Raw genomic sequence first — 26,829 nt, 5'->3', positions numbered from 1 at the left:
GAAGCCAGTTAAAAATAAAAAAAAGCTTAGTCTATTATCACCTGATGTATCGTTTTTTTCATGTTGGTAGCAATGTCGTCGAATTTAGTGTTGGGTAGGACATGACTTGAAAAAGAGTTTGTAAGTGTTGCCTCTTTTTTGTACCGAGGCAGTACAATGTCCCACTTCAAATGAGGCGAGGCGTACTGAAGCTTGGCACTACATTTGAATTTTGAAGTAACGAATACAAATGTCATATTTGAACTTTGTTTGAAGCAACGTGTACAAATGTCATGTTTGTACTAGTACAATAATATAGCTTAGTAATCATAGATTTACGATTCGGTACAAGTATTCTATGTTAGTAATAGTTTGTCTTACATACTGATATTAAATGCCAAACTTATTTTTAACCTATATAAAATAGATCGATTCACCTTGGTTATTATATTTCAGTTTTTAAATTATTAAGTAATTTTTATTTTTATAAAATGTCAATTGAATAAATCCAAATTCAAAAAATAATATTTCTAAACGCATCGTATACTATTTCCGTCGCGTTAAGGGATATAGTACAAAATTATATGACAGGACCACAGAATGACGTCCCATTCGACTTTTGTACTAGTGTCTCGCTTTCTCTCGCGTACGAGTAAAGCAACTACCGCGACAGAAAATGTGAAGTAGTACATTTTTAAATGTTGAGCCGCTCTTACATTGTGACGTCATGTACGGGACAAATGTCCTGCCTCTTGTATGTCCTACTCAACGCTACTCGAATTGAATCTTTGAAAACTTCGGAAACTCGGAAACTTTTGTGATAATTTACCTTTTAGAATTTTTACTGAAATTTTATTTATTTTGTCAATATTCAACGTACAGAGTTAAATAGTTTATTCTGTGATTGTCGACGGACTGCCTAATAATGCATTATATTCAGAGATATTTGGATAAACTGCAAATTTCCAAGATGAATAACATTCCTATCAGTAACGGATATAATAAAACAAACATTTTTCTGTATTGCAATTATTACAGTTTCTATTCTCAAAAGGTAAGATTCAACAATCATGTTCAAATATTACTGTATTAATAAATTTTATAATGTAATTAAATATTAGAATTATATAAATACCTATAAAAATATTAAACAGTGACTGTAAATAAAATAGAAAAATTGTAAAAATTTTTTGAATGAATTTGTTTTTTGCAGGTTCTAATGGCACTTTATGAGAAGAATATCGAATTCGAACCATTAGTTATAGATATTACTAAGGGAGAACAATATTCTCCATGGTTTCTTGAAATAAATCCTCGCGGAGAAATTCCAGTTCTCAAAGTAAATAATTCGATAATACCAGATTCTACAAGAATTTTGGATTATTTGGAACTATACTTAGATCAAGGTCTTGTTTTGATTATTGTGTGTTGTATGACTATTGTGTGTTTGTGATATAATTTAACAAAGTCATCATTATTTTTCAAAAAGTATAATATTATTTTCAGTGGATTGCAACCCATGTATAGTGAGTTTTCTGTACTAGAGGCCCAGATTTAAATTTTTTGTATTTTGATTACATGGTCTGTTCTGGATACTATTAAACCTACTCCCTATTTTTATGAAAAGTGAATTATCCTTTCAAACAAAAAAAGAATCATCAAACTGAAGACGATTCATAACAATTGGTGGATCACAAAACATACATACAAAACAGCATACAGTCTATGAAAAAAATCTTTTTTGAACTCACTTAAATCCAAAAAAAAATAACTATAAACCCAATAATAAATGTTTTGAAAATTCATTTTATAAATAATAAAGTTATTTGGTACTCTGTGAAAAATACTAATAATGTCATCCAGATCTGACATAAATTCCTCTGAAACTGGAGAAACTTTCTCAGGAGGAACATCTCATTGAGACTCTAGAGTCTACATAAATTGAAGAAAAAAGCAATGTAAATTAATCATAATGCACTTATGCCTGCCTCTATTCAATAATCCACCCCCTATTCATAAACATGAGTTCATATACATAAACATCTATGGGGATAATGACTAGGTTTGAATATATTGATGTTATGATACATTCGGATAAATAAGATCAATGTTAACTAATTTATACATAAAAAACAAAGATTGTCTGGATATTAGAAAATAAATAAGATTATAAAATTTCAAAATCTGTTAAAAATCTCTTATTGTAATTAGATGAAAATTCATAGTTTTAGTTTCCTTACATTAAATGTGACATTTTTTAATATTTGAACTATAAACATAAATACACAAACAACAAAGATATTAGTAATTTTGTTTGAATACCCATACAAATCTAATGATCATTATGTACCTACAACATCATTAATTCATACCATTTAGTATTGGGTGTTTTTCAGGGATCCGCAGCAGCGTCGCAAATCTGGCCCTTTAAATCCCTGTAGCTTCAAAAGTAATGATCACAGATACCCTGTTACTTTTACAAAATGGCTTTACTATGAGCATACTCTTAATTTATATACAATTTAAAAAACTGTTGTCATCCCTATTGTCTTTAAAGTAAATGTATAAATTTTGTTTAATTTTTTAGAAACAACACCTTTGGTTGAAGTATCACAAGACAATAAAGTACTGTCAAATATAAATAAGTTTAGAGATCTAATTGAGGCACTCCCAGCTGGGCTTATAACTGTGGGATCATTCTTTCACCCTCACTTAGGTGGTACTCCCAAGTTGCCATTTATTCTGCCTGTCCGAGAAGTACTTAAAAGTAAGTGTTAATGTGAATTAAATAATAAATGTAAATAATGAAATGTGCAGCAGCTACCACACAGTTTGGCTCATACTGTGTTGCTAATGACTAAGGGCCCCATATGGGTTTGAAACTAGTCGAGCATACTCGCGATGTTCCATCACATGAGTTTTAGTCATGTTTTATAATAAATTTAATTGCTGATCTATTGAAAATGGGTTCACAATATTCTAATAAATAAGTGTATCATGTATTATAATTATTTCAGCTGGTGATCTAAGCAGTTCTAAAAATTTAAGAAAGTTGGCAGAAGAAAACCCTAAAGCCAGGGATGTATTGTTGTACAAGGCAGAAATACAAGACAGAAAGCATGAAATACTCACAAGTGAGGAAGAATATCTGAAAGTGTTGAATATTGTCAATGAAGTATTGTCTCATGTTGAAGAGCAACTCAAACAACAAAATGAAGGTAGTTTAAAATGTCTTTTTCTCATTTTCGTATCATATTTTACATCCATACTTGTATTATTAATGTGAAAGTAACTCTGTCTGTAACCTTTTCATGGCTAAGCTACTGAACCAATTGGTATAAAATTAAAATTAGGTAGTTATTTAAAAGAAAACATGGAAAATCCATGGTTCCTGTAGTATTCGTGAAAAACAGAATTTCACACAAAAGGAGTCACAGGCATTGGCTAGTTAAATTCTATACTAATAATAGAAAGCTGACGAGTTTGATTGTTTGTTTGGTTGAACGCGCTAATCTCTGGAACTACTGGTCCGAATTGAAAAATTTGTTAGCCAATTTATCAAGGAAGGCTATAATATATTATCCCCGTATTCTAACGAACGGGAAACGCGGGTGAAACCGCGCGGCGTCAGCTAGTATAGCTTATATCAAGTCACCTCCCCACCTGCAAGCTTTAATATTTTGACTATGAAACTGATTCTTAACATTTGGGTCAATCATGGTTTTTAAAATTATACATAGTATATTATACATTATATATAGTGATTCCTGTGGTATATTTAATACTAATGGATGATGTAAACTTTCAACACCCTTTATTTATATTTTCGCATACTGTGTTAAGTATAGCAAATAGTCAACTAATACAAAACTATACATGAACAATTTATATTAAAAAAACTTCAACCCCTTTTTAATCATATGGAGGTAGAATTTTGAAAAATCTTGATTGACTTTATTTTTAGTATTTTTTCAGAAGTACCCATAACAATTTTTACGAGTATAAAATATAACTTGATAAATAAAAGACTTGCTATACAAACTTTCAACCCCCGTTTCACCCCCTTCTGATTTTATATTAAGACTAAAGTATCTATAACCTTCTACATAATATGGTTTCAAATTGTGGTAAGTTTTCTCTTGGTCAACATTAAATACGGACAGACAGACAAAAAATTAAATTTTTGGCTTCTACTTCTACAACTAAAATCTTCAAAATATCTTCAATGTGATCTGTTATAGTTTTAATATGAGTATAGATTGTTTTCCACACAGACTAAGTTTTGTGAGACTGGTATATCTTTAGAAAATTCTATAATAATATGCTCCCGACCGACTTTTTTTTTTTTTTTTTTTTTCGGTCACGGCGGCTAATCTCATGGTGAGATTAGCCATGTACGCAGGAGATATTATAGTGCACAAGTGTATGCGCAAGCACAGGTGCACTCTCTCTTCCCTCACTCTCGAAATCCGATGGGACGGCAGACCGACACGACCGGTGAGAGATCAGGCGCAGGACCGACGGCTTTACGTGCTCTCCGAGGCACGGGGGTGTACTAACACCGCCAACTTCCCAACTCCAGGCTGCTATTAAGATTTTCCTTGTAAGAAAAATCCCAATTTGTTTTTGTTGGCCTGACCCGGGATTCGAACCCTGGACCTCATTGTCCGTAGCTGAACAAGCTAACCACGGGACCAATGAGGCAGTTAAGAAAATTCTATATTTTATGTTTAATTATATGATTTCAAATTTTCAGATAATTGGCTGTGCTGTGAGAAGTTTACCATAGCTGACATTAGTTTGGCTGTGCTCCTTCAACGGCTGTGGGAACTTGGGTTGGAAAATAGGTTCTGGGCAGAAGGGAAACGCCCTTACATCGAAAATTACTTCCATAGAGTGAAACAACGTGAATCCTTTAAGAAAACCATACCCAACCTACCTGTGCATATAAAGATGATAATCACTTCACAGCCTCGCGAATATGTAGCCGCTGCAGGTTTAGTATCTGTTGGGGTAGTTCTCGCCCTTGCATATGTTTTCAAAAAACTTATTCGTTGATTGTCGTATTGCTTGATAACCCTAATTTATTAAATGTAACATAGCCCATAAATTATTATTGTTGTGTAAATATTAGCTATGGATATTCTCCTATATCGTTCATCTGAACTTTGATAAACTTTCTGGTGAGAGAGGAGGGTAATGAATAAAGAGGTTCTGGCTTTGACTCCTAGCACAGTTCAATTAAGAATTTTATATTTTCGTAATTGGGTTAGGTCTGGTGTGTAAAACTGCATTGTCTCATAACATGAAATGAAATCACAGTCAAGGGTTAATTTTTCATCAAAAAATCACCATTTTCTAGCTCAAAACTCAAAACAAAAAATAATGTGGGTATGTAAAACTATTTTCGACCGAAACTATGTGATAGTTAAAATTTCAGCTTGCTGAATTTGACAACTTTGAAATATTAAAAAGCATTTAAATTCTACATATCTAACAGTTAACTAAATAATGTAGGCAAGTGGGGTCAGATAAGAATAACTATGCTTGTTTTGTTGAGTATAGGGTTTTCTAAAGTTAGACTCTAGACCATATTTTTAAGTATGACACAAATCTTTGTTTCTAATTAACTGTGTACACAAGGTTATAATTTACTAATTTAATGTCTTACCAAAAGGAGCTTGTTGCTTATTAAGCTATGGTTGTGTTGCATTTCTATTTATCTTCATTTATACTTTTTCATAAATACAATTCAGAACATTGGAATTATTAATGAGTTTACTGGTCTCATTAATGCAGTTGGTTACTTATTCAAATGATTTACTTATATTGGTAGCCATGAATACGAACTATCAAAGGGACTATAGGGATATGTCGTCGGTAGCATGATAGACCTATGCTTACTTAGTAAATTTATGCAAAATTTTGTGAATTTACTGGTCTCATTAATGCAAATGGTTAGTTATTCAAACAATTTACTTATATTGGTCGCCATGAATATGAACGATTATCAAAGGGACTTTAAGAATATGTCATTGGTAGCATGCTAGGCCTATACTTATTTAGTCAATTTATGCAAATTTTGAAGTAGAAAAAGCAAAATAGAAGATGTCTCGATTGTGAACTCCTCATTTTCAATAAGCCAAACAACTTCCAAAATTTCAGTATTATATCGCTAAACAGTATTATTTTATTGTGTATTTTAATTTAAAATATTTTTTTTTATCAGAGATATCAATTGTTATAGATGAACTATTGTATATAGATGGTTTTGCTTTACTTTGGTAGTAATTAGGTATTTAGTCAACACACACAAATTATGTGTGTAAACTAAAGAAACATCAGCAGAGTGATACAGGGAAGGTGTGTATCTAACATTGAAACCCATTAATCAAGAAATTGTTGCTTAAAAACCACTAATACACGTGATAATTTTTTTATTTGTAATTATGTTATATATTATTAAGAAAATATATACTTAACAAAAATTTATACTTGCTGTCATACTCAGACAATTTAAATAATTTTGTTAATGGATTTATAAAAATAATGCTATTGCATTGTAAATATTAACTATGTAAAAATAATGTGGTTGTTGAGTACATTTATCTAAGAGTATGCTAAAAAAAGATGTGATAAAGCCTTTATGATAGGTGTAAAAATTCAACTCTTGATTTATCTTGTGTTATCATAAGATACACTAGTATCTGTACTTACTAATGCATCATTTGTATTCACATGCATTTATGTAGACCATGCCTGTAAGGTCACGGGCGTAGCCAGGATTCTATGTATCTATCTATGGGCAGCTATACGCCCATGAAGGGTAGTCCTTGTGATATAAGGACTTTTTAATATACTGGAAACTCTTAATTTTTTTGGAATGGAACATACTATTGTAAACTATGTTCATATCAAATTTCATTTCATTCTGTTCTAGTCAAAGATTTTATACTATAAGATATGTTACATGCCCACAAAATCACCACTAAAAGTGAGCCTAATTTAGTAATTTTTTTTTTGTTTAGTACACTGAGTGAACACATGCACAATTTTGTGATTACTTACATTATATATTTATGTATACAGTTAGCCACTTTTATTCGCCTTAGTTTCGATGCGCTAGTGACATACTTCAGTATCTAATAGTATAAAAACTTTGATGAGCGTATGTTCTAAGGTATATACCGTTAAGGTATATATAATGATATTTCAGAACATATTGCTTTAAGCTATACAGTACAAGATTTTAGATATCAGTGGTATCATAGTGGCGCGGCGGCAGGGCATCGCGTCTTGACTTAATATATTTTTATTATTTCTGAGATGTCATAAAATTTGTATCTGACTATAATGTGTAGTTTAGTTAAAATGGACACATTCACTTACTCTATTAATTGACTGGGGTACAAGAATTAGAAAAATCACTTGCTAACTAAACTTTAAAAGACACAGACCTTAAGGTACCGAACCATTCTTATAATACTTATTTAATTCCAATATGATCCACAACTGTTTCACCAGTCAGGTAGATTGTGAGAACCAAAATAAGGAGCTTCAAATATACTTAGTGTAGGTAATAGAAGATTAAGTAAATACAGTTATAATGTATATACAAACATATTAGCTTATTTTTATTTAAAAAATATTGTGTGTACTCCTTTATTTTAAAAAATTGTATTATAACTCAAATCTATTTATGTTATGGCAGGCCCATTATAGTTTATAATATATTTTATTACTCTAATATGTTATGGTCTTATAATATTATATCTCATTTACAAGACTTTGTAGCTGTTTTATTTGTAGATCTATATCTGCTATAGCCGACGCCCCGCGGTTTCACCGCGGGCTAACTGGTTGAGAGGAGGATGAAAATCCACAGCCCTTTTCGGTTTCTACACGACATCGTACCGGAATGCTAAATCGCTTGGCGGTACGTCTTTGTCGGTAGGTAACTAAGAGTAATTCTTATTCCTGTGAGAATAAGGGGATATATGTGTGTGTCATATATAAGTATATATATATGACACACAAATAATGTGGTTTCTAGAGGTGAAAGAATTTTCAAAATCAGTTCAATATATCCAGAGATTACCCCTACAACATCACAAACTTTACCTCTTTAGTCTTTATAATATTATAGGTAAATAAATTAATGGTTTGCAAACTTGGTGACATTTAGGCAGTTTTTTATCTATTTTAAATCTCTAGAGATTTTTTCATAAATAAATTACAGAACCACAGTTTACTGGGTAAACTTTTATTAACCACAACAATGAGCATTATTTTGATAAAATTGAAAAACTTACTTTATTATAGAAGGCACTACAAGAAAATACAGTAAAAAAATTAACAAACCACCAAAACTTAGCATAATAATTAAATGTAACAAATTAAACAAAAGTAAAATTATTGTGAGGTGGATGGTTTCTAAAATAAATAAATGGTGTATTCTGACTTTGCACTGACCTCTTTCCTTATTATAAAGCAAGCAAAGTGTAAATAATAAATATACAATAAACAAGTTAAAAACCTTTGTATATTGTAAAATATACATTCAAAATAACTTTTATAATATCATAAGCTGTTTGGAGGGACACTGTGATCCTGTGATCTGTGATCCATCATGTTGCAATAAACAATGGTAAAGTGCTTCCAGATAGCATGGGTATAGTGACAGTTGCCTGTTCAACATTCATAATAAGTACTGTGATTTGTGGCTAACTTTCAAGAGTGAAATGAACTGTCACCCACACCATCCTACATGAAACAAACTGTAGGCAAGAAAATGTTAATCAAAGAATAGTCACATATTTAGTAAATTATTATTTAGTTTTTCATTGACACAATGTTAAATACATCAATAGTGACACTTTAATTAACAATATTTGTGCTTGGTTTATACATAAAAACACCAAATACCTTATCTAAATCTAGAAATATAAAAATTCATTCTTACATTTAAATATTACTCCATACAAATAAATAATAATTGTCATTTTTTTAAAATTAACTACCAATAACACCAAAAACAATGTTTCTTGTTTTTATATTTAAATAATTATTTTAAATCTTCTGTTGGATCTTGTCCTTTATTAATAGGCATTCCCATAAAGTGTTTGCCATCTGATAAAACAGATCTTTTCCTTACTGGTGTGTTAGTTGAATTTACTTTCTCTACATTATATTTGAATATTCCCTGACCTGGTAAATTTGGTAGTAAGTTGGGTATTGTATACCAAACTCTGTAAGTGATAAACCAGGTAAGTATTGCTATTACTCCACTCAAGAATTTCTCTACCATGATATGGTAATACAATATTGTAGACACCAACATGACGTCCCATAAAAGTTGAAGAAGAGCCATAGCTATTAGAAATGCCCTCACATACGGTGTAAATTTATCATATGATGTTTTTAGTAGATCCAATTCTTCTTTACTGATGTTTTTAAGTGGATTGCTACTTGGCGACTTGTCATTCAAACTTCTTGAATACTTCTCATCTCTAATGTAGTCTCTGATTTTTTCCCATCCATTGATAGCTCTCGCCTCTTCAATTAACACTAAACTTGAATAAATCAATATAAAGCAGTGTCCAGATATATCAAAGCCATTCCAAAAGTGGCCTTCTTTTAAACAAGACACTTTATCAGTAAAAGATCTTGAATTACAACGACCATAATTAATTTCAACTATGTTGAATATAGTGACCCACACATACCAAAACACAGTAGCTATCAACAGTCTCACTAAGTGGCCTGTTACAATGAGCTTTCTTCTACCGCAACAAGTAGTGTAAGATGTCAAAGAAACATAAGGTATAGTTAAAAATAATGTCCAAAACCATCCAATTTTTACAAAATATTGGTTGAATATATTGTCACTTCTCGAAAAATAAGATTTTGGAAATGTAAGAACATCCGCTATAAGAGAAAGTAAAAAGAGAGCTCCTAGATATACAGCTATTTTTAAATTTGTGTCAAAGAAGAGTACCTTTTTACAAATATGCACAATCATTAGTATTAGAACTTCTAATATTGATGAAGCTTCTCGAATTGGTTTTGTTCCTTTAGGGTCCAAAGGTTCATCTTGGAATTTGTAATTCATTCGAGCACTTCTGTGATTTCCCCGGCTCGTCATGATTTTATTATTTCTTTCATTAGTTTAGTTCAATACAAAACAAATAAATCTAAAGACCACGAATGACGGAACACGGAAAGCACAATGAAAGAAAAGAAAGTACAAATGTCAAAGTCAAACTCAAGACGAAGTACGAACGGCACACACCACACAGATCACGTAAGAGGCCGTACAAACTACTTTAGCATTTTAGTCGAGTACGAACGATTTTTGGGCGGTATAATACAAAAATACATGGTAAGGAAACCTGCATACCAAAGAATTTTCTTAATTCTCTGCGTGTGTGAAGTCTGCCAATCTGCATTGGGCCAGCTTGGTAAATTATTGGCCTACCCCTTTCATTCTGAGAGGAGACTCGAGCTCAGCAGTGAGCCAAACATGGGTTGTTAACGAAAATACAAAATTTGTTCGTACTCGACTAAATCTAAAATACTAAGTAGTCCGAACTATATAGTCTGTACTGAAGCTTCGGCCCTTTGGTCTGTGATCAACATCACAGATCACTATAGTCAACATTCAACAAGATGGACACAGAATATACGTCAATGTTAGTGTTTGCGTCTATTACTCTATTATCTCTATGGACCTATCAAAATAGCGTTACCTACTTAGCGTTGCGTTTTCCCTCCTTCTTCTTTTACCAACAAGCCAACAAGCAAATTGTGGCATATTGCCGAAGTTAAAAGTGTGTCGAGTTAAAGTTGGATATAATCTACCATTATTGTTTACTATCCGAAATTTAGGATGCGTAAAGTTTCTAAAAATCGTGCTGACGATGATGTCGTTTCATCTACCAATGGGTCTGGATCCGTGGCCAACGAAGAACGCCAAGATGCCGATCAACCCGAGGATCAGAATGATCGAGAGGACGATGAAAAAAGCGCCGACGAAGCAGACGACAAATCGGATGAAGATTTTGTAGAATCACGTAAAAAGAGTAAAAGTAAGGCCTCAAAGAAAAAAAAATCCGATAGAAAAAGTAGCAAGAAAGATGAAGAAGATCAGGAAGAAGAATATGAGGTATTTATAAAGTGTTATTGTAGAAGATGTGTTACATAAATAGAACTGCACCAGATCTAATAATTCCTGTGGGGTCTGTTTACTGTGATGCATGTAAACAATTTGCATAAACCTTGTACAAATTTATACTTTTATACACACACTATATTTAAATTTTACACTGGAATAAAAATGATTTATATCCATTTCCCACGGTTAGGGTATAGAATGTAATACCCAGGTGCGTAGCTACCGCCGTATCAGCCATATCAATGCTTATGTGTAAAAGCAAAAATTATTAAAATTTAATCTTCAGTCACATACATAAAAAAAAAACTAGCTAGGCTATAGAGTTTTTGGGTTTTGCCGCTCGTCTATAGGCCCCAAACTAATTTTAATACAGGGCATGCTACTCCACTTTTAAGACCCTAAGCATATAGTGGCTTTGGTAGAGTATGCACTCTAAACAGTCTGAACCATATTATTATTAGACAATAATTTTGCTAAAATAAATTGCTGATGTCTAAATTATGTCAAGTGATCAGAAAAGTTTTCTCCATCTGACCGCCAAACTTCAGTTTGAAGAGGGCACCTGATGATGATGATGATGATGATGATAGTATTTGCCAAAATTTGTATCTGTTGTGATGTGATGTGATGTACCAACAGGATTATAAAAGCTATGTCAGAGTGGACCTGAAGTTTTATCACATACTATACCAAGCTAAGCATAGGTGTGTTTATTTTGTGATAAAAAGGATTATTAACTTGAAAAATATTTTTGAATCCTTTTTGAGATGTATCTATATTAACTCTCTACAGTTAAGCTTCTATATCATTAAATTTCAGTTTACTTTAGAGTCATGTACTTCTTAAAGGTCATAATTATTCAAATGTGCCCTTACACATTTATAATTTTCTTTCAAATTACATGAATTATGGAATTACAGGTGGAGAAAATCATTGATTCAAAGAGAATCAAAGGAAAACTGCATTATTTGATTCGTTGGAAGGGATATTCTTCAAGCAATGATACTTGGGAACCACAGAATACTTTGTCATGCCCTGAGTTGATCAGCAAATTTAATGAAGAAGTAAGTAAAATGCTGATACATTTACCTACATCTTTTACAATTACTGTTGTACAACAGAAATAAATATTTGTAATCTTACAGAAGGAGAACTCTAAAAATAGTTCACCCAAAAAGGGTACCAAAAGGAAAGGGAGCAAGAAAGCAAGTAAATCCCAATCCCCTGCTAAGAAACCAAAAACTGTCTGGGATGAAAAGAATGTTGATGAAAATGCTGAGTATGAGGTCAGTACGCTTTTGCCTTTTGGCTTGTTCAACAGTATGATGTCACATCCAAGTCCAAACTACAACAGAAATACAAGTTGAGCTAAGAACTTGTATTTCTACAAAACCTTTGACAAATTTAGAATTTATACTATCATTAGTTTTATTCATATTAATTTATTAAACACGTCTGCTAGCCATGTTTCTTAATAAATTAATATAACCTTTGACAAAATTTATTTTATTGCAATTTCAAAATTTAATTGATTTCTCAAAATGTTGCAAATTTTAATTTTTATTAAATTTTGAAGACTTCATTATTTTTGTCCTCTTAATTAATGGGGAGGCTACTTTATGTGACCCAAATATCTTTTTTAAATAATAATACTTCTAGATAGAGTGCGCGCACGATAAGTTTGCGCGTGGCCAAAATTGTAATACCTATGTCAGGTGAGCATATGTTGTGTGATGACGTCATGTACAATATCGCGACCGTTAGCGGGAGTCGATATTTATGCGAATTTTGTATGCATGTAAAATCATAACTATTTGGTATTTTTAAAGAAAACAAAAACTAGTGTATCTGTATATATAAAAGCTCAAATTCAAATGACTTTGTGCCACGCAGTCGCGCGAAGACTTATCCTGCGCGCACTCTACTAACATTTGTACTTGCAATATACATAATTCTTCTTATAAATAATATAATATTTAATATGTACAATTTCAGGTGGAAAGAATCCTTGAAGTTCACCACAAAAAGAATGGTGATCGCTCCTTCCTCATCCATTGGAAAGGATGGTCTAACAAATTTGATTCATGGGAACCAGAAAGCAATTTAAACTGTCCAGAATTAATTAAGAGATTCATGGACAAGGTAAACTTTTTTATATTTTACTGCACACCAACTTCATTTTACGTAAAATACAAAAAAAGATAAATTTGTTGGCCTTACTAGTATTATAGGGTGAATCTGTAATATAATGTAGATATTATTCTAAAAGTATGATTTAGTTACCCAATAGTAATATGGCTGTCTTTTACCAATTTTATTATTTAACTTTTGTTAATTATGATTTTTATTCAATATTATTTATCCAATAATATTGTTACAAACTGTAGAATACGTTTCTGGTTATTGTGTATAATCTAATATTCAAATGTGGTTTGTATGATATAAAGGTTGATGTGGCTCGCTCCAAAGACGCGCGCAGCCTCCGAGTGGCTCCGGAAAGCACTCTTCGTTTCACTCTTCAAGACCCATCGTCTGGTCGCCGACTGAGCAAGCGCAGGGGGCAACGCCAGCGGTAAGTCTTAACCATTTATTCTTAGGGTGCATTCCCATTATCTTCTTCTTCTTCTTCTTTATTCTGGGCCGTTTCCGCACTTAGCCATTTGATTGGCCGTTGTGCGTGGGTCCCTCCGGTGTAGGTTCCCGCTGGATTTAATCCATCCAGCCGAGCTCGCTCCAGAAGCTTAGCAGGCCGCCCAGGTCGCCGATAGCCTCATGGAGTGTCGCTGAGGAGCCAATGTAGGTTGCTCGTTGTTCCGTTACGCCTCTGCAACTGAGCATAACGTGTAGCGGTGTCTCGTCCTCCTCCATGCAGGCTCTGCACAGAGGACTGTCTGTCATACCTAGAATTGAAAGGTGTTTGTTTAGTGGGCAATGACCTGTTATGAGGCCAACTACTGTTCTCAACTTATCTCGTGGAAGGTTTATAAGTTTCTTTGTTAACCTTGGGTTGGGGCTTGGAAGTGCCTCCTTTGTATGTCTACATGTGGTTATACTGCCCCATAGTTCAGCGTGGGTTCTGATGGTTTGTTTGTGCAACCATGTTTTGTATTCACTGAATGGTATGGGTACTATTGGTTCGGGTCCTACTACCTTCAGTGTCGTGGCGCGACGCGCCAGTTCGTCAGCCGCTTCATTACCTAAAATTCCGCTGTGTCCCTTTATCCATCTTAGGATGACTGTGTTATTTGTTGCAAGTTTTGTTAGGGCCTTGTGACAGTCCAGCAGTAGTTTTGACGTGGTCGAATGTTTTGCCAGTGCTTTTAGTACTGCCTGACTATCGCTAAGTATATTAATGTTAAAATTTGTTACCTGTCTGTTGGTCACGGCAACAGCCGCAGTTGTGATGCCGACGCATTCTGCCTGGAAGACTGAGTTGTGCTTACCAAGCGCTTGTGCAATCCGTATATTGAGGTCTTGGCAGTAGACTCCTGCTCCAGTACCTGTGTCTGTCTTTGACCCATCCGTGTACACATCTAGGGTGTCAGGGTTTGTGTAGCAGTTACTAGCTTCTTCTGTATTGATTTTGTATGTTTTGTCCATCACGAATTGTTTTTGTGTTTTATCACATATCCACTCCATACATGGGTTTATTTGTATTCCCTCTTTTAAGATGTTGGTGTGGGCTGTGTTTGTGTGTTTCCACAGTCCGCATGTTTTTAGTCTGAGAGCTGTAAGCGTTGCTTCCTCTTTTATATGGAGATGTAATGGAGGAATTCCTAGTATTACCTCCATTGCAGCTGTCGGTGTTGTGCACATACTGCCCGTTATGGATAGCAGTGCTTGTCTTTGGAATTTTTGAAGTTCCTGTTGAGTTGTCGTTTGGATCACTTTTGGCCACCAGACTATAGATGCATATGTCATTGAGCTTCTTACAACTGTAAGGTATAGCCACTTCATTATGTGCGGTTTTAGTCCCCATGTTTTGCCTATCATGCGTTTGCACTGACATAGGATGATTGTAGATTTCTGAATTTTCGTTTCAATATGTTTTTTCCAGTTCAACTGTTGATCTAGTGTTACCCCTAAGTATTTTACCTCTGTGGTTAGCTTTAGGGTTACTTTGAATAAAGTCGGTGTTTTTGGAAAGTTTGGTTTTCTTTTATGTGTGAACAGAATAAGTTCTGTTTTTCTGGGGTTAACAGATAGTTCGTTAAGTGTACACCATTTTTCTATCTGTTTGAGTGCATCTTGCATTATTCCACTTAGGGTGTTTTCATGTTTTCCTCCTATAAGTATTGTTAGGTCGTCAGCGTACCCTATTGTGAGGAAGCCATTGTTGTTCAGTTTGCTGATTAGTTCATTTACCACCAGGTTCCATAGGAGTGGGGATAGTACTCCTCCTTGAGGGCATCCTCTGGCAGCAATGGCTTGAGTTTTACCATTTATGTTTATTTGTATCGCCCTGAGTGATAAAAGGGAATTTATCCATTTTCTTATTGTTAGAGGTACATTGTGCCGTTCAAGGGACTTTTCTATACTGTTGAACGTGGTTTTGTCGAAAGCACCTTCTATGTCTATGAAGGCTCCTAGTGTTGATAATTTATTTTCCATGTTGTGTTCTATTTTGTTTACCACTGAGTGTAGGGCTGTTTCTGTGGATTTGCTGGTACTGTAAGCATGTTGGTTCGGGTGTAGGGGGGTGTTACTCAGTACCCCATCCCGTAAAAATCTGTCTACTAACCTTTCCAGGGTTTTTAGCAAGAAGGATGTTAGGCTGATTGGTCTGAAAGCTTTCGGATCAGTGTAATCTGATTTACCTGGTTTTGGTAGAAGGATTACTTTCACATCTCTCCATAGTTTTGGTATATATCTGTAAGCTATGCAGGCTCTGTATATTTCTGCTAGCCATGGTGTTAGCCATTCCAAACCCCATTGTAAAAGGGCCGGAAAGATGTCATCCGTGCCTGGTGATTTGAAGGGGTGGAACGTGTTTATTGCCCACTGTATTCTGTTATGTGTGACTATCTTGTTGGCGAGTTCCCTGTCTGATTCTACTGGGTTGTAGGTTTCATTTATGTTTGTCCAGTCTGCAGAGTCTAGTATTTTGCATCCTGGGAAGTGTGTTTCTAGAAGAGTCTCACTTACTTCTTTGTCGTTTTTTGTGTAACTACCATCGGCTTTCTTTAGGGAGCCTAGTATGAGGGCGTTGTCTTTTGCAAGGATTTTCCTTACTCTGTTAGCTTTCTCACATGATTCTATGTTTGAGCAGAACCGGCGCCACATTTTTGTGTCCTTCTGCCTTATTGTTTTGTTGTAACTGTACTGGTGATCTTTGAAAGTATCCCAGTCTTCATCCTTCCTGGTGTTCTTAGCTTTGTTAAACAGTCGTCTAAGATTATGTCGCTTCCTTTCAAGGTCGGGGCTCCACCATGCATGCATTGGTTTCTGTTTTGTTGTGCAGGTCTTTATGGGACAGGCTTTTATGTAGCATGACGTGATGACATTAGTTATGCTTGTCACGTTGTTGTCTATTTGATTTGTTGTCTCGATTGTAGTGTTATGGAGTTCGCTCTCATTCCCATAGTTGCTATGGAGTAGTGTTTTATATAGTTTCCTGTTTGTTTTCCTTGGATTTCTCCGTGGTGTGTCCTGTGCCGTGGTCAAGTTCAATTCGAAATGGATGCGTTGATGATCACATAAGGTGAGATCATCAGATACATGCCAGTTTCTTATTTGATCCATTACACCGTTAGACGCCAGAGTTATGTCTACTATTGTTTGGGAACGGCTCGTGATAAACGTTGGTTTCGAGCCTTTATTTAAAACTACAAGATTAGTTGTTAATAGATATGTTACAAGTTGCTCACCTCTTTTGTTGTTTTCGTTGCATCCCCATAGGGTGTGATGTGCGTTGCTGTCTACTCCAATTATGAGGTCAGTGTTTTCGTCCTCACAGTATTTTATGAGGTCCGTCATCTCTTTTGGTGGTATATGTTCTTCTATGGGTAGATATAACGATGCCAAGACTAGTGGTCTTGTCCTAGCACCGGTTTGTTGTCCTATGCCACTTTGTATTCTTATTGTTGTTATGTCTCTGAAACAGAATTGTGTTAGCATTGTCGCTGTGATACAGCGAGGTATATAAATACAAGTTCTCGGTGGAGTTTGTTTACTGTCATAAAGAAACTTACCGTTGCAGTTGCCAAAACCACATATGCGGTTTCCTCTGACCCACGGCTCCTGGATCAGCACTATGGTTTGGGCCCCCTCCTCCAGTTGTTTGCGTAGAGTAGCCGTTGCAAGGATCTTATGCTGGAGGTTGGCCTGTACTATGTCTACATTACTGAAGATGGATATTGATGGAGTTTATGCGTCCCGGGGGACACATTTCTCCAGTAATGTATACAGCGGAGCTGAGTCCGCCATGTCGTCGTCGTCTGAATCAGTTGCGTCTGTGCCTGATGCCCTTTCCCATTTCAACCCCTCTAGAGTGGGTGTGATACTTGGTCCGGGGCGCGTCTCTTCCCATTGCATCCCACTTGTTGATGGTGTGATGCTTGGTTCGGGACGCGTTCCTTCCCAATTCATCCCACTTGTTGAGGGAGCGGTACTTGGTCCAGGGCACGCCGTATCGCTGTCATGTCCGTCCTGTACAGAGTCCGGTAGTTTTTCACAAACTGTCTGTGTGATTGTCTTCGCGGCTGCGTCTGTCTCAGTATTGTCCTGTTTTGTGGAGGTAGCTTGACTGGGCGGTATATCACTAAGTTCTTCGCCAACAAAGAACTTGAGATATATCGTCCCAGTGGAATAGGCTACCCTCCTGTCGTTGTCCAAAATGGTGTCGATCTTTTCCTGGGGTATTCCTAGTATTAGGAACACACCTGGAAGTCTCCCTGTCGACCTTTTGAAATTATGTAGGGTCCAGCTGCCGATATCATACTTCGGGTTCTGCCGTAGGAGGATCCTGTGGAGTTTGCCGATCTCTCCCCGGTAGTTGGGCACGTATAGTGCTCCTTTCACCCTCTTCGTGATTTCGCGCTGGTTTATTATTTTAATTTCGAAGCCCTCCCTTGGCGAATTCAGCCTTGGTAAGACCGCGTTCAACCATTGAAGGGCTTGGTCGTCTTCACACCACATTTTCAGGACGCCTTCACTGAGGAAGGCTTTTCCTGAGAAGGTGGGTGCATGGGTTAGAGGAACTCCAGGAATTGGATCTCTAAGGCAAGCCTCGAAAACCTCCTCCTGGATTTGCTCTTGCAGAGTCATCGCCTCTGTCTGCGTCATGTCAGCCCTAGGAACGAGGGTGATTGCGACACTCAGATGTTGTTGGGTCGCGCCTGCGTAACTCTCCCTCGTTCTGGTCTGTCCGATTGTCTTGGTTCTTTTTGTCTGGCCCCTTGGTGAAATGGAGTCATCTAGCCTGCCCCGTTTAAGACTGGGCTGGCTATTTGACGGGTTGGGGTTTCTGTCCTCGTCAGCCCCACCACCGCTCCGCCCTCTCCAGTGTTTGTTACACCGGGGTGCGACGGGGTGTTGCTGACGTTGGCCAGAGGTGTTTGCGCATGTAGCGTCCAATGTTGGTTTGGCAGGCTCCGCCGGAAGGTTTTCGCCGGAGATTTTCTGGACTACAGCAGTGCTGCGGCTTGTGCCTGGGCGTGGGACGACAGTCTCCGCGGGGGGCAGCCGCTGTTGTGCAGACTGCATTCCCATTATGTAAAAGCAGTAAAATTTACCGACTGTTCTCACTAGACTCAATAAGCTGTTCTAATATTAAGGGAGCCCGGGATGCTAAATTTGGAGTTACTACAGCGTCATTGGAATATAAATACATTTGGTAGATTAGATGATAGAAAGAATAAATGGTTATATACTTTTTTTGCTTTCTGCGGTGGGGAAGAAATCTACAGACTTAAAAAACAATTTTATTACTTTGGCTTACTGAAATCATAAGAAAATATGAGCGACTATTCAGGAGATTATTTCATTCAAAATAAGTAAAAAATTAACCACAATTGTAGCTCGATAACAGAAATGTAAGGGTTATTTTGTAATTTTGGAACCCTCCCATTCCATTATTATACGCTCAAATCATCAAATTTTTGAACTGCACACCTTTTAGCTATCAACTCCAATATTAATGGCTCATACTTGGTGGAGGTACTGAGCAACGTGCAAGGTATAGTCCCTTATGTTCTTCTGACGCTCTGAAGTAACTGCAAAAATCTCCTTTTCGGCTCCCTTTAATAGTTGAATGACATCGGCATTTAATGTTGAACGACAATCTTGGCTAGGTGTTCCCATTGGATCAAGTCAATATTATCGGTTTTTATTGACTCTGTAGACTTTACCTTGATAATCTGTTGTCACTGTAAAAAAGGTGTGGACGACAATAGGGATGATGACAGTTTTTTAAATTGTATATAAATTAAGAGTATACTAAAAGTAAAGCAATTTTGTAAAAGGAACAGGGTATCTGCGATCATTACTTTCGGAGCTACAGGGATTTAAAGAGTCAGATTTGCGGCGTTGCCGCGGATCCCTGAAAAACGCCCCATACAAAATGGCTCGAAAAAATGACGTCATAGGCAATGTAATGATCGTTAGATTTGTATGCGCGTTCAAACAAAATTACTAATATCTTTGTTATTTGTGCGTTTATCTTTATATTAGTTCACATAATAAAAAATGTCATATTTAATGTAAGGAAGCTAAAACTGTATGAATTTTCATCTAATTACGATAATTTTTTTTTAATAGTTTTTGAAATTTTATAATCTCATTTATTTTGCAAATATCCAGACAATCTTTGCTTTTTATGTATAAATTAGTTAACATTGACCCTATTTACCCGAATGTATCATAAAAATCAATATATTCAAACCTAGTCATCATCCCCATTGGCTGTGCTGTCCTATAAGTAAACACCTATTGCTACAAAAATTAATTAAAATGTTCTCTACATTATAGCCTGAACTTATATTATAATGTGTTTTTTTTTTTTATTGTTTCAGTGTAAGATACGACAATGCAGAGTAATAACGTTTTTTTTTTAAATCAGGGATTTTATTTTATTTGATGCATATTGCATTAGGCATGTATTTGTGTCTCATTTTTCGTGTGTATGAATGTTAAAAAAAAACTGGATGTGTTTAAATATTACATAGGATTAATTAATATAGTTAACTTACATAGTATGTTATTCAATTGAATATTAATAAAAATAACATTTATTGAACAGAGTTGAGATGTATTGTGCAATGATGATGTTTGTGTCCATTAATTTCTTTGCGAGCTTAGATCTTGTGTGTGTATATAGTGTCTTTATGTGACCTTTTAGATTCTGGTTAAATAAATGTTTAGGAAAATTTATTCAATTTGATTTAATACATATCTGCTTTAGTGTTTCTACTCTCGCAAGGCAGTTTCTATTTGGATATATTCGTAGTCTCAGACCATTTATGAGTGTATAGGACCAATTATCGCATCCAAATTCACTAACAAAATTATCTGTCATTTTCTGAGGAAAACAAGCTTAGTTTTGGTATATATCTTAAACTAAACAAGAGGCTTTTGCATGTTTTTTACTTTTAGAGAGCTCTATTATGATAAAAAAAAAATAAACTGTCTATAGAGAACAGTTTATTTTTTTTTTTATCATAATAGATTGTTGATCATATACTTTGACAGAAAATATTAGATAAATATGAATAAGATGATACAGTAATTGGTCTAAGCTCGTAGTAGCTTCTGTAGGTGTACACCTACAGAAGTGGACAGCCAATGTAAAAACAATGAAAACAAGTTTGTATGTCTCGACGGCCTCCGTGGCGCGGTGGACTTACAAGACCAGGACGTTAGGACGTGCTGGGTTCGATCCTCTGGCTAGTGGGATGCTTCGGCCGTGGCTAGTTACCATCCTACCGACAAGGACGTACCGCCAAGCGATTTAGCGTTCCGGTACGATGTCGTGTAGAAACCGAAAGGTGTGGATTTTCATCCTACTGCTAACAAGTTAGCCTGCTTCCATCTAAGATTGCATCATCACTTACCACCAGGTGAGACTGAAGTCAAGGGCTAACTTGTAAACAATAATATAAAGAAAATAATGAAAAATGTAATGTATAGACAATGCAAGACATTATTAATTTATAGTCTACTTGTGAAAGTGGTTCATAAGCATTTCTCCATGATGTTTTTTTCTTTTTCAAAATCATTATTTTTTATCACATTACCTCTGTATCACATAAAGATATGCGTCCATATATCCGCATCGCAAGTACCGAGATGCATCGCATCAAACGGATTTCTATTTTCTTCGGTTTCTCAATTCGACCGTATATATATATTTTTTTACGGTAGATTCGTGCGATCAGTGGACGCACTTGTATGACTTTATACAAAGAGTACTACGATCCGTTTGATACGATGCGTCCGATACTTAAGATTCGAATATGTGGACGCTTACCATTAATTTAAAGACACATTTCAGCTCTAACAGGTGTCAATATAGGCAAACTATTTTTCGGGAGTAGGAAAAAAATAAACTTATTTTAAATTTTACCCTAGCAGAAACATGTAAGATTCATGTATCCACTTTAGGGTTCTTTACTATAATCAGAACTATTTACATTAAGCTATAAAACACGGTACAATTCATTAGCAAAGAAATATCTTTTGAAGTAGAGTTATTATAATTTTAATATTATAATAATGTATAAAAAATAATGCGGAAATATAAATGCTATGAAGCAAAATATCATGTCGCATTTTTTTCGTTTCTTTTGATTAGGTATGTATAATATAAATATGCATGTAATCTAAGCGCAATATGAGTTTTTATTTTCTTTTATACTTCTATTTACATTAAGAAATATATACGTTAATGAGCTTCCAATTGAGTTCTTTTTTAACCAACTTCCAAAAAGGAAGAGGTTCTACGTTCGGCTGTATGTATGTTTTTTGATGAGTATGGTATTGGGTTCTAGTACTTTTGAGCTATAAGCATATATTTTATTGATATAACACAGCAGAGAAAAACGTGCTGATGATTTTAAGTTCTGATAAATGGCTATTGTGCTCTATCATTAAAACCAAAGGTTAATGAGAATTCCTATTTAAAAAAAAAACATTATTTGTCACATGAGAAAAATAATAAAAATTTGACTTGCCCCACAATATTTTTACAGAAATACACAAATAATTGCTTCTCTTTTCTTTTGCATAGTTTGCATTGTAAAAATTTAAAACCTTAATCACTATAATAATTAATAATGTGACACATACATAGCTTTCAATAATATTTTTAGAAATCATAATTAACAATAAGCATTAGTAAATTAGGAGTGGTGACATAATATGTATGTTACTATAAAATAATAGTAAATTATGAAACACATAGACTTTTTTTAAACTCAAGTGCATTTTAAAAACCGAACAGAGATGAGTTTGAAAAACCAAGTTATGAACCGTTTCATAGTCTACTTTATCTAATCTCATGTCAATAAAACCTTTGAGCAAAAAGAATATAATTAAAACGTAATCAAAGTGACAAAAAAAATTGAAATTCTTAATCTGTGCATCATGCTATCAGGAATAGAGTTGCATTTATGTGCACCATGGTAGTTTCTTAAGCTTTTTTAAAGAGTACATTGTATACCAATAAAAAAAATTTAAAAAAATTTGAAAAATCATGAAATGAGATTCCAGAGCTATGCTTGATTGTAATAGTAAATGGTTCTTGTGAGGGAAGCTGTGCTATAGTAATTTAATTTTAATAATGTCATTAAGACACATATTTTAATTTAATAATAGAAGTTTTATGATATGAGAGTAGATAACTAATTAAATATTCTATTGAAATTCGTTATTAATAGATAAAAGAATAATAATTTTATTTGTCTTTGGTATTCTATTTTGTGTTTTATGTACGTAGTTTATAAATACATTTATTATGTATAAAATGAAGGTTTTTATGTTTGTACCATAAAGCATTCTAAAGTCATCCAATTATATCTGGTAACCGGTTATTAGTTATCATCAAGTATAGCGGCAAACAAGCTGACAGTCAAAATAAAAATGTCTTGACCTCTGTATCAGTAATGTAATTAAAAGTCAATATGAAATTAATTAAATTTGAACACTATTATAATAACTAGCGGACGCCCGCGACTTCGTCCGCGTGAAATTTAGTTTTTCACAAATCTCACGGGAACCATAAATTTTTTCGGGATGAAAAGTAGCCTATGTGTTAATCCAGTAAAATCTATTTCTATTCCAAATTTCAGCTAAATCGGTTTTGTACATCCAAATATTATGTCACCTTACAAACACAAACTTACCTATATTAGTATAGATGATGTTTGTTCAGTGTTTCAAAAGTAATTGGTTTCCTGGATCTGTGATCGCCCAGACCACTGTTACTAGTGTAAGGCTGCTGTAGGGGGGGGGGGGGGCTTAACTGCATAAAAGGACATGATCCTGACTCCTAATATATTAAAAAGTTATTGAGAACAAATTGGAATTGTTTTCAAAATATGTTGTCCAAAAGATGAGAAGAATGGAAACAAAACTAGTAAATTTATTGAGAAAACTTAATCAACATTGTCCTAGTATGCGGTCTATAGTTGGGAAAAAACAAATCGGTAAATTTATGCAAAAAGCTTATCACCAGTGTCCTAATGTTGGGACAGCTTTTATAGCTAACCCCTCTCGGCCTTGATGGCCCGACTTCTCAGTTGATAACGCGATTACTGTATAATATGTGTGCCGTATAAATGTATTCAACTGTATTTACATGATTGGTTATTAAATATCCAAAGACGCGGACGCCCAAACATACAAACTTTCACATTTATAATATTTGTATAAAATTTCTTTATGTTTTCTTTTCTGTATCAAGTATACTGTAGTGTATGGGTAAGATTAAATAGTTTATCTATTTGAGGTTTTTATTTCTAACACCTATCCCATTTAGTATAAAATAATAATATAATATATATCTATGGACATTATAGGTCTTGCTATTGCCTACCATTATAATTGAATTTTTTTGAATTTTTACACGTTTTATGCAGTTAAAAGTATGTTGCAAAATGCAATGTCGTTTCCTGTGATTTGATTCTGTCAAATCTATAAAAACGGATTTAATATTTGGTCTTATTATAATTTTATTTATTACTAGAAAAACTACGCGCTAACATCCGTGTAGATCCCATTCCTGATAATGTAGCTTTCTATTGGTGAAATAATTTTTCAAATCGGTCCAGTAGTTTTTGAGTTTATTTGTTACATACAAAAATACAAATCTTTCCTATTTGTAATTATTAAAAGTAGAAGTACTATACCTATTGAATACCTGTCCAGATTTACTTTAGATTTAATTCGATGAGATTACATAATAGTAGGTAGGTGGCATAGTCGGAGGTCTAAAAAATGAGAGGTCCTGGCTTCGAATCTTGCTAAGGTCAATTCAATATTTTAATATGAAATAAGTAAACGGAAATGCTGATATCTTCGGATTTGCTTTTTAAGACACCTATTCAAGAATCTTTTCCGAATAATTAGTTTTCAATTTAATAACATTTCATCCAAATCCGTTCATTAGTATTGCAACTAAGTTAACGAAAATAACCTAAATACCTACAGGCATCGAATATTGAGGTCCAGGGGCCTTAGCCATCATGTGGCACGTCGATTCTTTTTTCTACAAACGCTAACGCTTCGAAAATATACAAAATGTATGGGAATGACAGATACAAGAGAAATTGTCTTAGAAAAATACTGTTAAAGAGATTTTCGGGATTTGCCTCTCGTCTATTGCCCCAAAACTAATTTTGATACAGGGTCCCTCCAAGGCAAACTACGCCGCCGGTTTGTAGTTAGAGAATCGACGTGCCACATGCTTAGACCGTCTAAGGCCACATGGCTACAGGCCTGCGTCGGCAATGACAATTTTGTATAATAATATTTATTGTCCAAAATTGTGTGTTGTGGGTCGGGCTATGAAATACTGAGCTTTTTATCAAAGAAATTCCCAGCCCGGAGTAGGGAAGTTACAAGTAGGTACCTATAGTGTTAAGCGGGGTCGGCCCGTCCATACGGCGAAAAGAGCAGGCGCCAAATCCTAGAGAGCGCTTAAAAATAAAAGATTTTTTTTTTTAATTCTCTATATTTTTTGAGAAAATACCAACGAGACACGCGCGAATAGAGTGCACGGGCGCCATCGCTTCGCGTTCCGGTGTCTGTGCGAATGATATTAAAACTTATCGATATTAGGTACGTAGGTCGTAGGATAAGTACGAAAATCTGGCGTACCTACCTAGTACTGTAGACGTTACTGCGCCTAATTTTCAATTGGTCACTCCAGATTTTGGTCGAGATCTTCGCGTTCTATATTTTACACTCATGATTTAGTATAGGTTCCTACCTATATATTATTAGGAGCAAACAAGAGAGGCGCCATAATTGGATCTCGCTCCATTTTAAAATTTAGGTACTCCGGGCCGGTGCTGGTGTTCGTGGTCTTGGCGACCGCGACGCGCGACCCACTCACTAAACAAAAGTGGTCGCGTGTCGCGGTCTCGGGCTTTGTTTAGTGCTCCATATAAATTCATACTAAGCAGTGCGTCGCGCGGTCGCCAAGATCGGAATGCTACCTTTACCTACACTTCTGTGCCTCGAAGGGCACGGTCCATGTCCATTATGGTCCATGTCATTACCAATAACATCACCTAACTTCTGATCCTTACAGATTTATACGATACTAGCAGACGCCCCGCGGTTTCAGCTGCGTTGTTCCCATTACCGTGAGAATACGTAGATAAAATATGACACTCACAATTAACGTAGCTTTCTTGTGGTAAAAGACTTTTCAAAATCGGTACACTAGCGGACGCCCGCGACGTCTGCGTGGAATTAAAATTTTCACAAATCCCGCGGGAATCATGATTTTTTCCGGGATGAAAAGATAAAAGTTGAAAAGCCTGTGTTAATCCTGAGTAAAATCTATTTCTATTCCAAATTTCAGCCAAATGTTCCTCCTTTACGCTGCGGCTATTGGTTCAATAGGAACAAACATACACACTTACAAATAAACTTTCGCCTTTATAATATTAGTGTGATACGATGAATTGCCTTTTACGCGGATTAACTCATAAGTTGGCGGTAATCAGCGGAAAAGGCAATATTCAAATCGTGTTTTTACCCAACTACGGCGAAGTCAATAGGAATGATTTTGGCAGTCTATTATGTATGTATGCGCGTATGTTCCACCGTAACGCATAAATTATTGAAACGATTTTAGGTGTCAAAAGATTCGTAACCATGTCCCGGGTGACATAGGCTATATAAATTTTATCAACAATTTATATGACGAAAAAAACCTCAGAGTCTTAACATCAAAAAGAAATTACCGAAAGAATTCTCACGTTATTGGTTTTAAAAGAAAGGTCTTGGAGAGCACATTACGACTATGTACATAGTAAGTATATCTAACTGTTAAAGTCAGACATGCGATATGTAAAGTACAGTTACGTACTCAGGCTACATAAATAATTATGCCTAAAAAGGACGAAACAAATTTTTTTTTTATTTTTAAACTTATTTAAAGTCGATTCTGTGTACCTACAATATCTACTATGGTAGGTACTATGCGTGAATTTACTCGCATTAGAACGGTT

General features: G+C 35.0%; 4 protein-coding genes across 5 annotated transcripts; 2 read left to right on the top strand and 2 right to left on the bottom strand.

Annotated features, from left to right (window-relative positions):
* Positions 1-372: 372 nt before the first annotated feature.
* LOC112044981 (ganglioside-induced differentiation-associated protein 1) lies at positions 373-7,765 on the top strand. Its single transcript, XM_024081004.2, has 5 exons — positions 373-1,033; positions 1,193-1,385; positions 2,567-2,746; positions 2,997-3,197; positions 4,736-7,765. Exons 1-5 carry the CDS (start codon positions 905-907, stop codon positions 5,035-5,037), a joined length of 1,005 nt encoding a protein of 334 aa, XP_023936772.1. The 5' UTR covers positions 373-904; the 3' UTR covers positions 5,038-7,765.
* A 461-nt stretch (positions 7,766-8,226) lies between these two features.
* Positions 8,227-10,230, bottom strand: LOC112044980 (acyl-coenzyme A diphosphatase FITM2). Its single transcript, XM_024081003.2, has one exon. The coding sequence runs from the start codon at positions 10,121-10,123 to the stop codon at positions 9,044-9,046; it is 1,080 nt and encodes a 359-aa protein (XP_023936771.1). The 5' UTR covers positions 10,124-10,230; the 3' UTR covers positions 8,227-9,043.
* Positions 10,231-10,700: 470 nt separating this feature from the next.
* On the top strand, positions 10,701-24,089 carry LOC112044950 (chromobox protein homolog 3). Its single transcript, XM_052885877.1, has 6 exons — positions 10,701-11,143; positions 12,073-12,216; positions 12,298-12,438; positions 13,148-13,294; positions 13,600-13,724; positions 20,164-24,089. Exons 1-6 carry the CDS (start codon positions 10,868-10,870, stop codon positions 20,186-20,188), a joined length of 858 nt encoding a protein of 285 aa, XP_052741837.1. The 5' UTR covers positions 10,701-10,867; the 3' UTR covers positions 20,189-24,089.
* Positions 13,735-20,157, bottom strand: LOC128198803 (uncharacterized). Of its 2 annotated transcripts, none has more exons than XM_052885876.1 (2): positions 17,020-20,157; positions 13,735-14,052 (listed from the first exon to the last, which is right to left on the bottom strand). In XM_052885876.1, the coding sequence occupies exon 1, from the start codon at positions 18,860-18,862 to the stop codon at positions 17,519-17,521; it is 1,344 nt and encodes a 447-aa protein (XP_052741836.1). In that variant the 5' UTR covers positions 18,863-20,157; the 3' UTR covers positions 13,735-14,052; positions 17,020-17,518. The 2 variants fall into 2 exon arrangements, with proteins under 2 accessions (XP_052741836.1, XP_052741835.1); XM_052885875.1 differs by lacking the exon at positions 13,735-14,052 and having other exon boundaries at positions 16,662-17,246; positions 17,344-20,157.
* Positions 24,090-26,829: the final 2,740 nt, after the last annotated feature.

This window comes from Bicyclus anynana, chromosome 15 (assembly GCF_947172395.1).
Source record: "Bicyclus anynana chromosome 15, ilBicAnyn1.1, whole genome shotgun sequence".
Lineage (NCBI taxonomy): Eukaryota > Metazoa > Arthropoda > Insecta > Lepidoptera > Nymphalidae > Bicyclus > Bicyclus anynana.
This window is presented reverse-complemented; position numbering and strand designations above follow the sequence as displayed.

Coding starts and splice junctions, on each gene's coding strand:
- LOC112044981 (XM_024081004.2), top strand. CDS start 905: ATGCATTATATTCAGAGATATTTGGATAAACTGCAAATTTCCAAGATG. Junction 1,034..1,192: donor ACAGTTTCTATTCTCAAAAG/GTAAGATTCAAC, acceptor TGTTTTTTGCAG/GTTCTAATGGCACTTTATGA. Junction 2,747..2,996: donor TGTCCGAGAAGTACTTAAAA/GTAAGTGTTAAT, acceptor TAATTATTTCAG/CTGGTGATCTAAGCAGTTCT.
- LOC112044980 (XM_024081003.2), bottom strand. CDS start 10,123: ATGACGAGCCGGGGAAATCACAGAAGTGCTCGAATGAATTACAAATTC.
- LOC112044950 (XM_052885877.1), top strand. CDS start 10,868: ATGCGTAAAGTTTCTAAAAATCGTGCTGACGATGATGTCGTTTCATCT. Junction 11,144..12,072: donor ATCAGGAAGAAGAATATGAG/GTATTTATAAAG, acceptor ATGGAATTACAG/GTGGAGAAAATCATTGATTC. Junction 13,295..13,599: donor TTAAGAGATTCATGGACAAG/GTAAACTTTTTT, acceptor TATGATATAAAG/GTTGATGTGGCTCGCTCCAA.
- LOC128198803 (XM_052885876.1), bottom strand. CDS start 18,862: ATGGGAATGCAGTCTGCACAACAGCGGCTGCCCCCCGCGGAGACTGTC.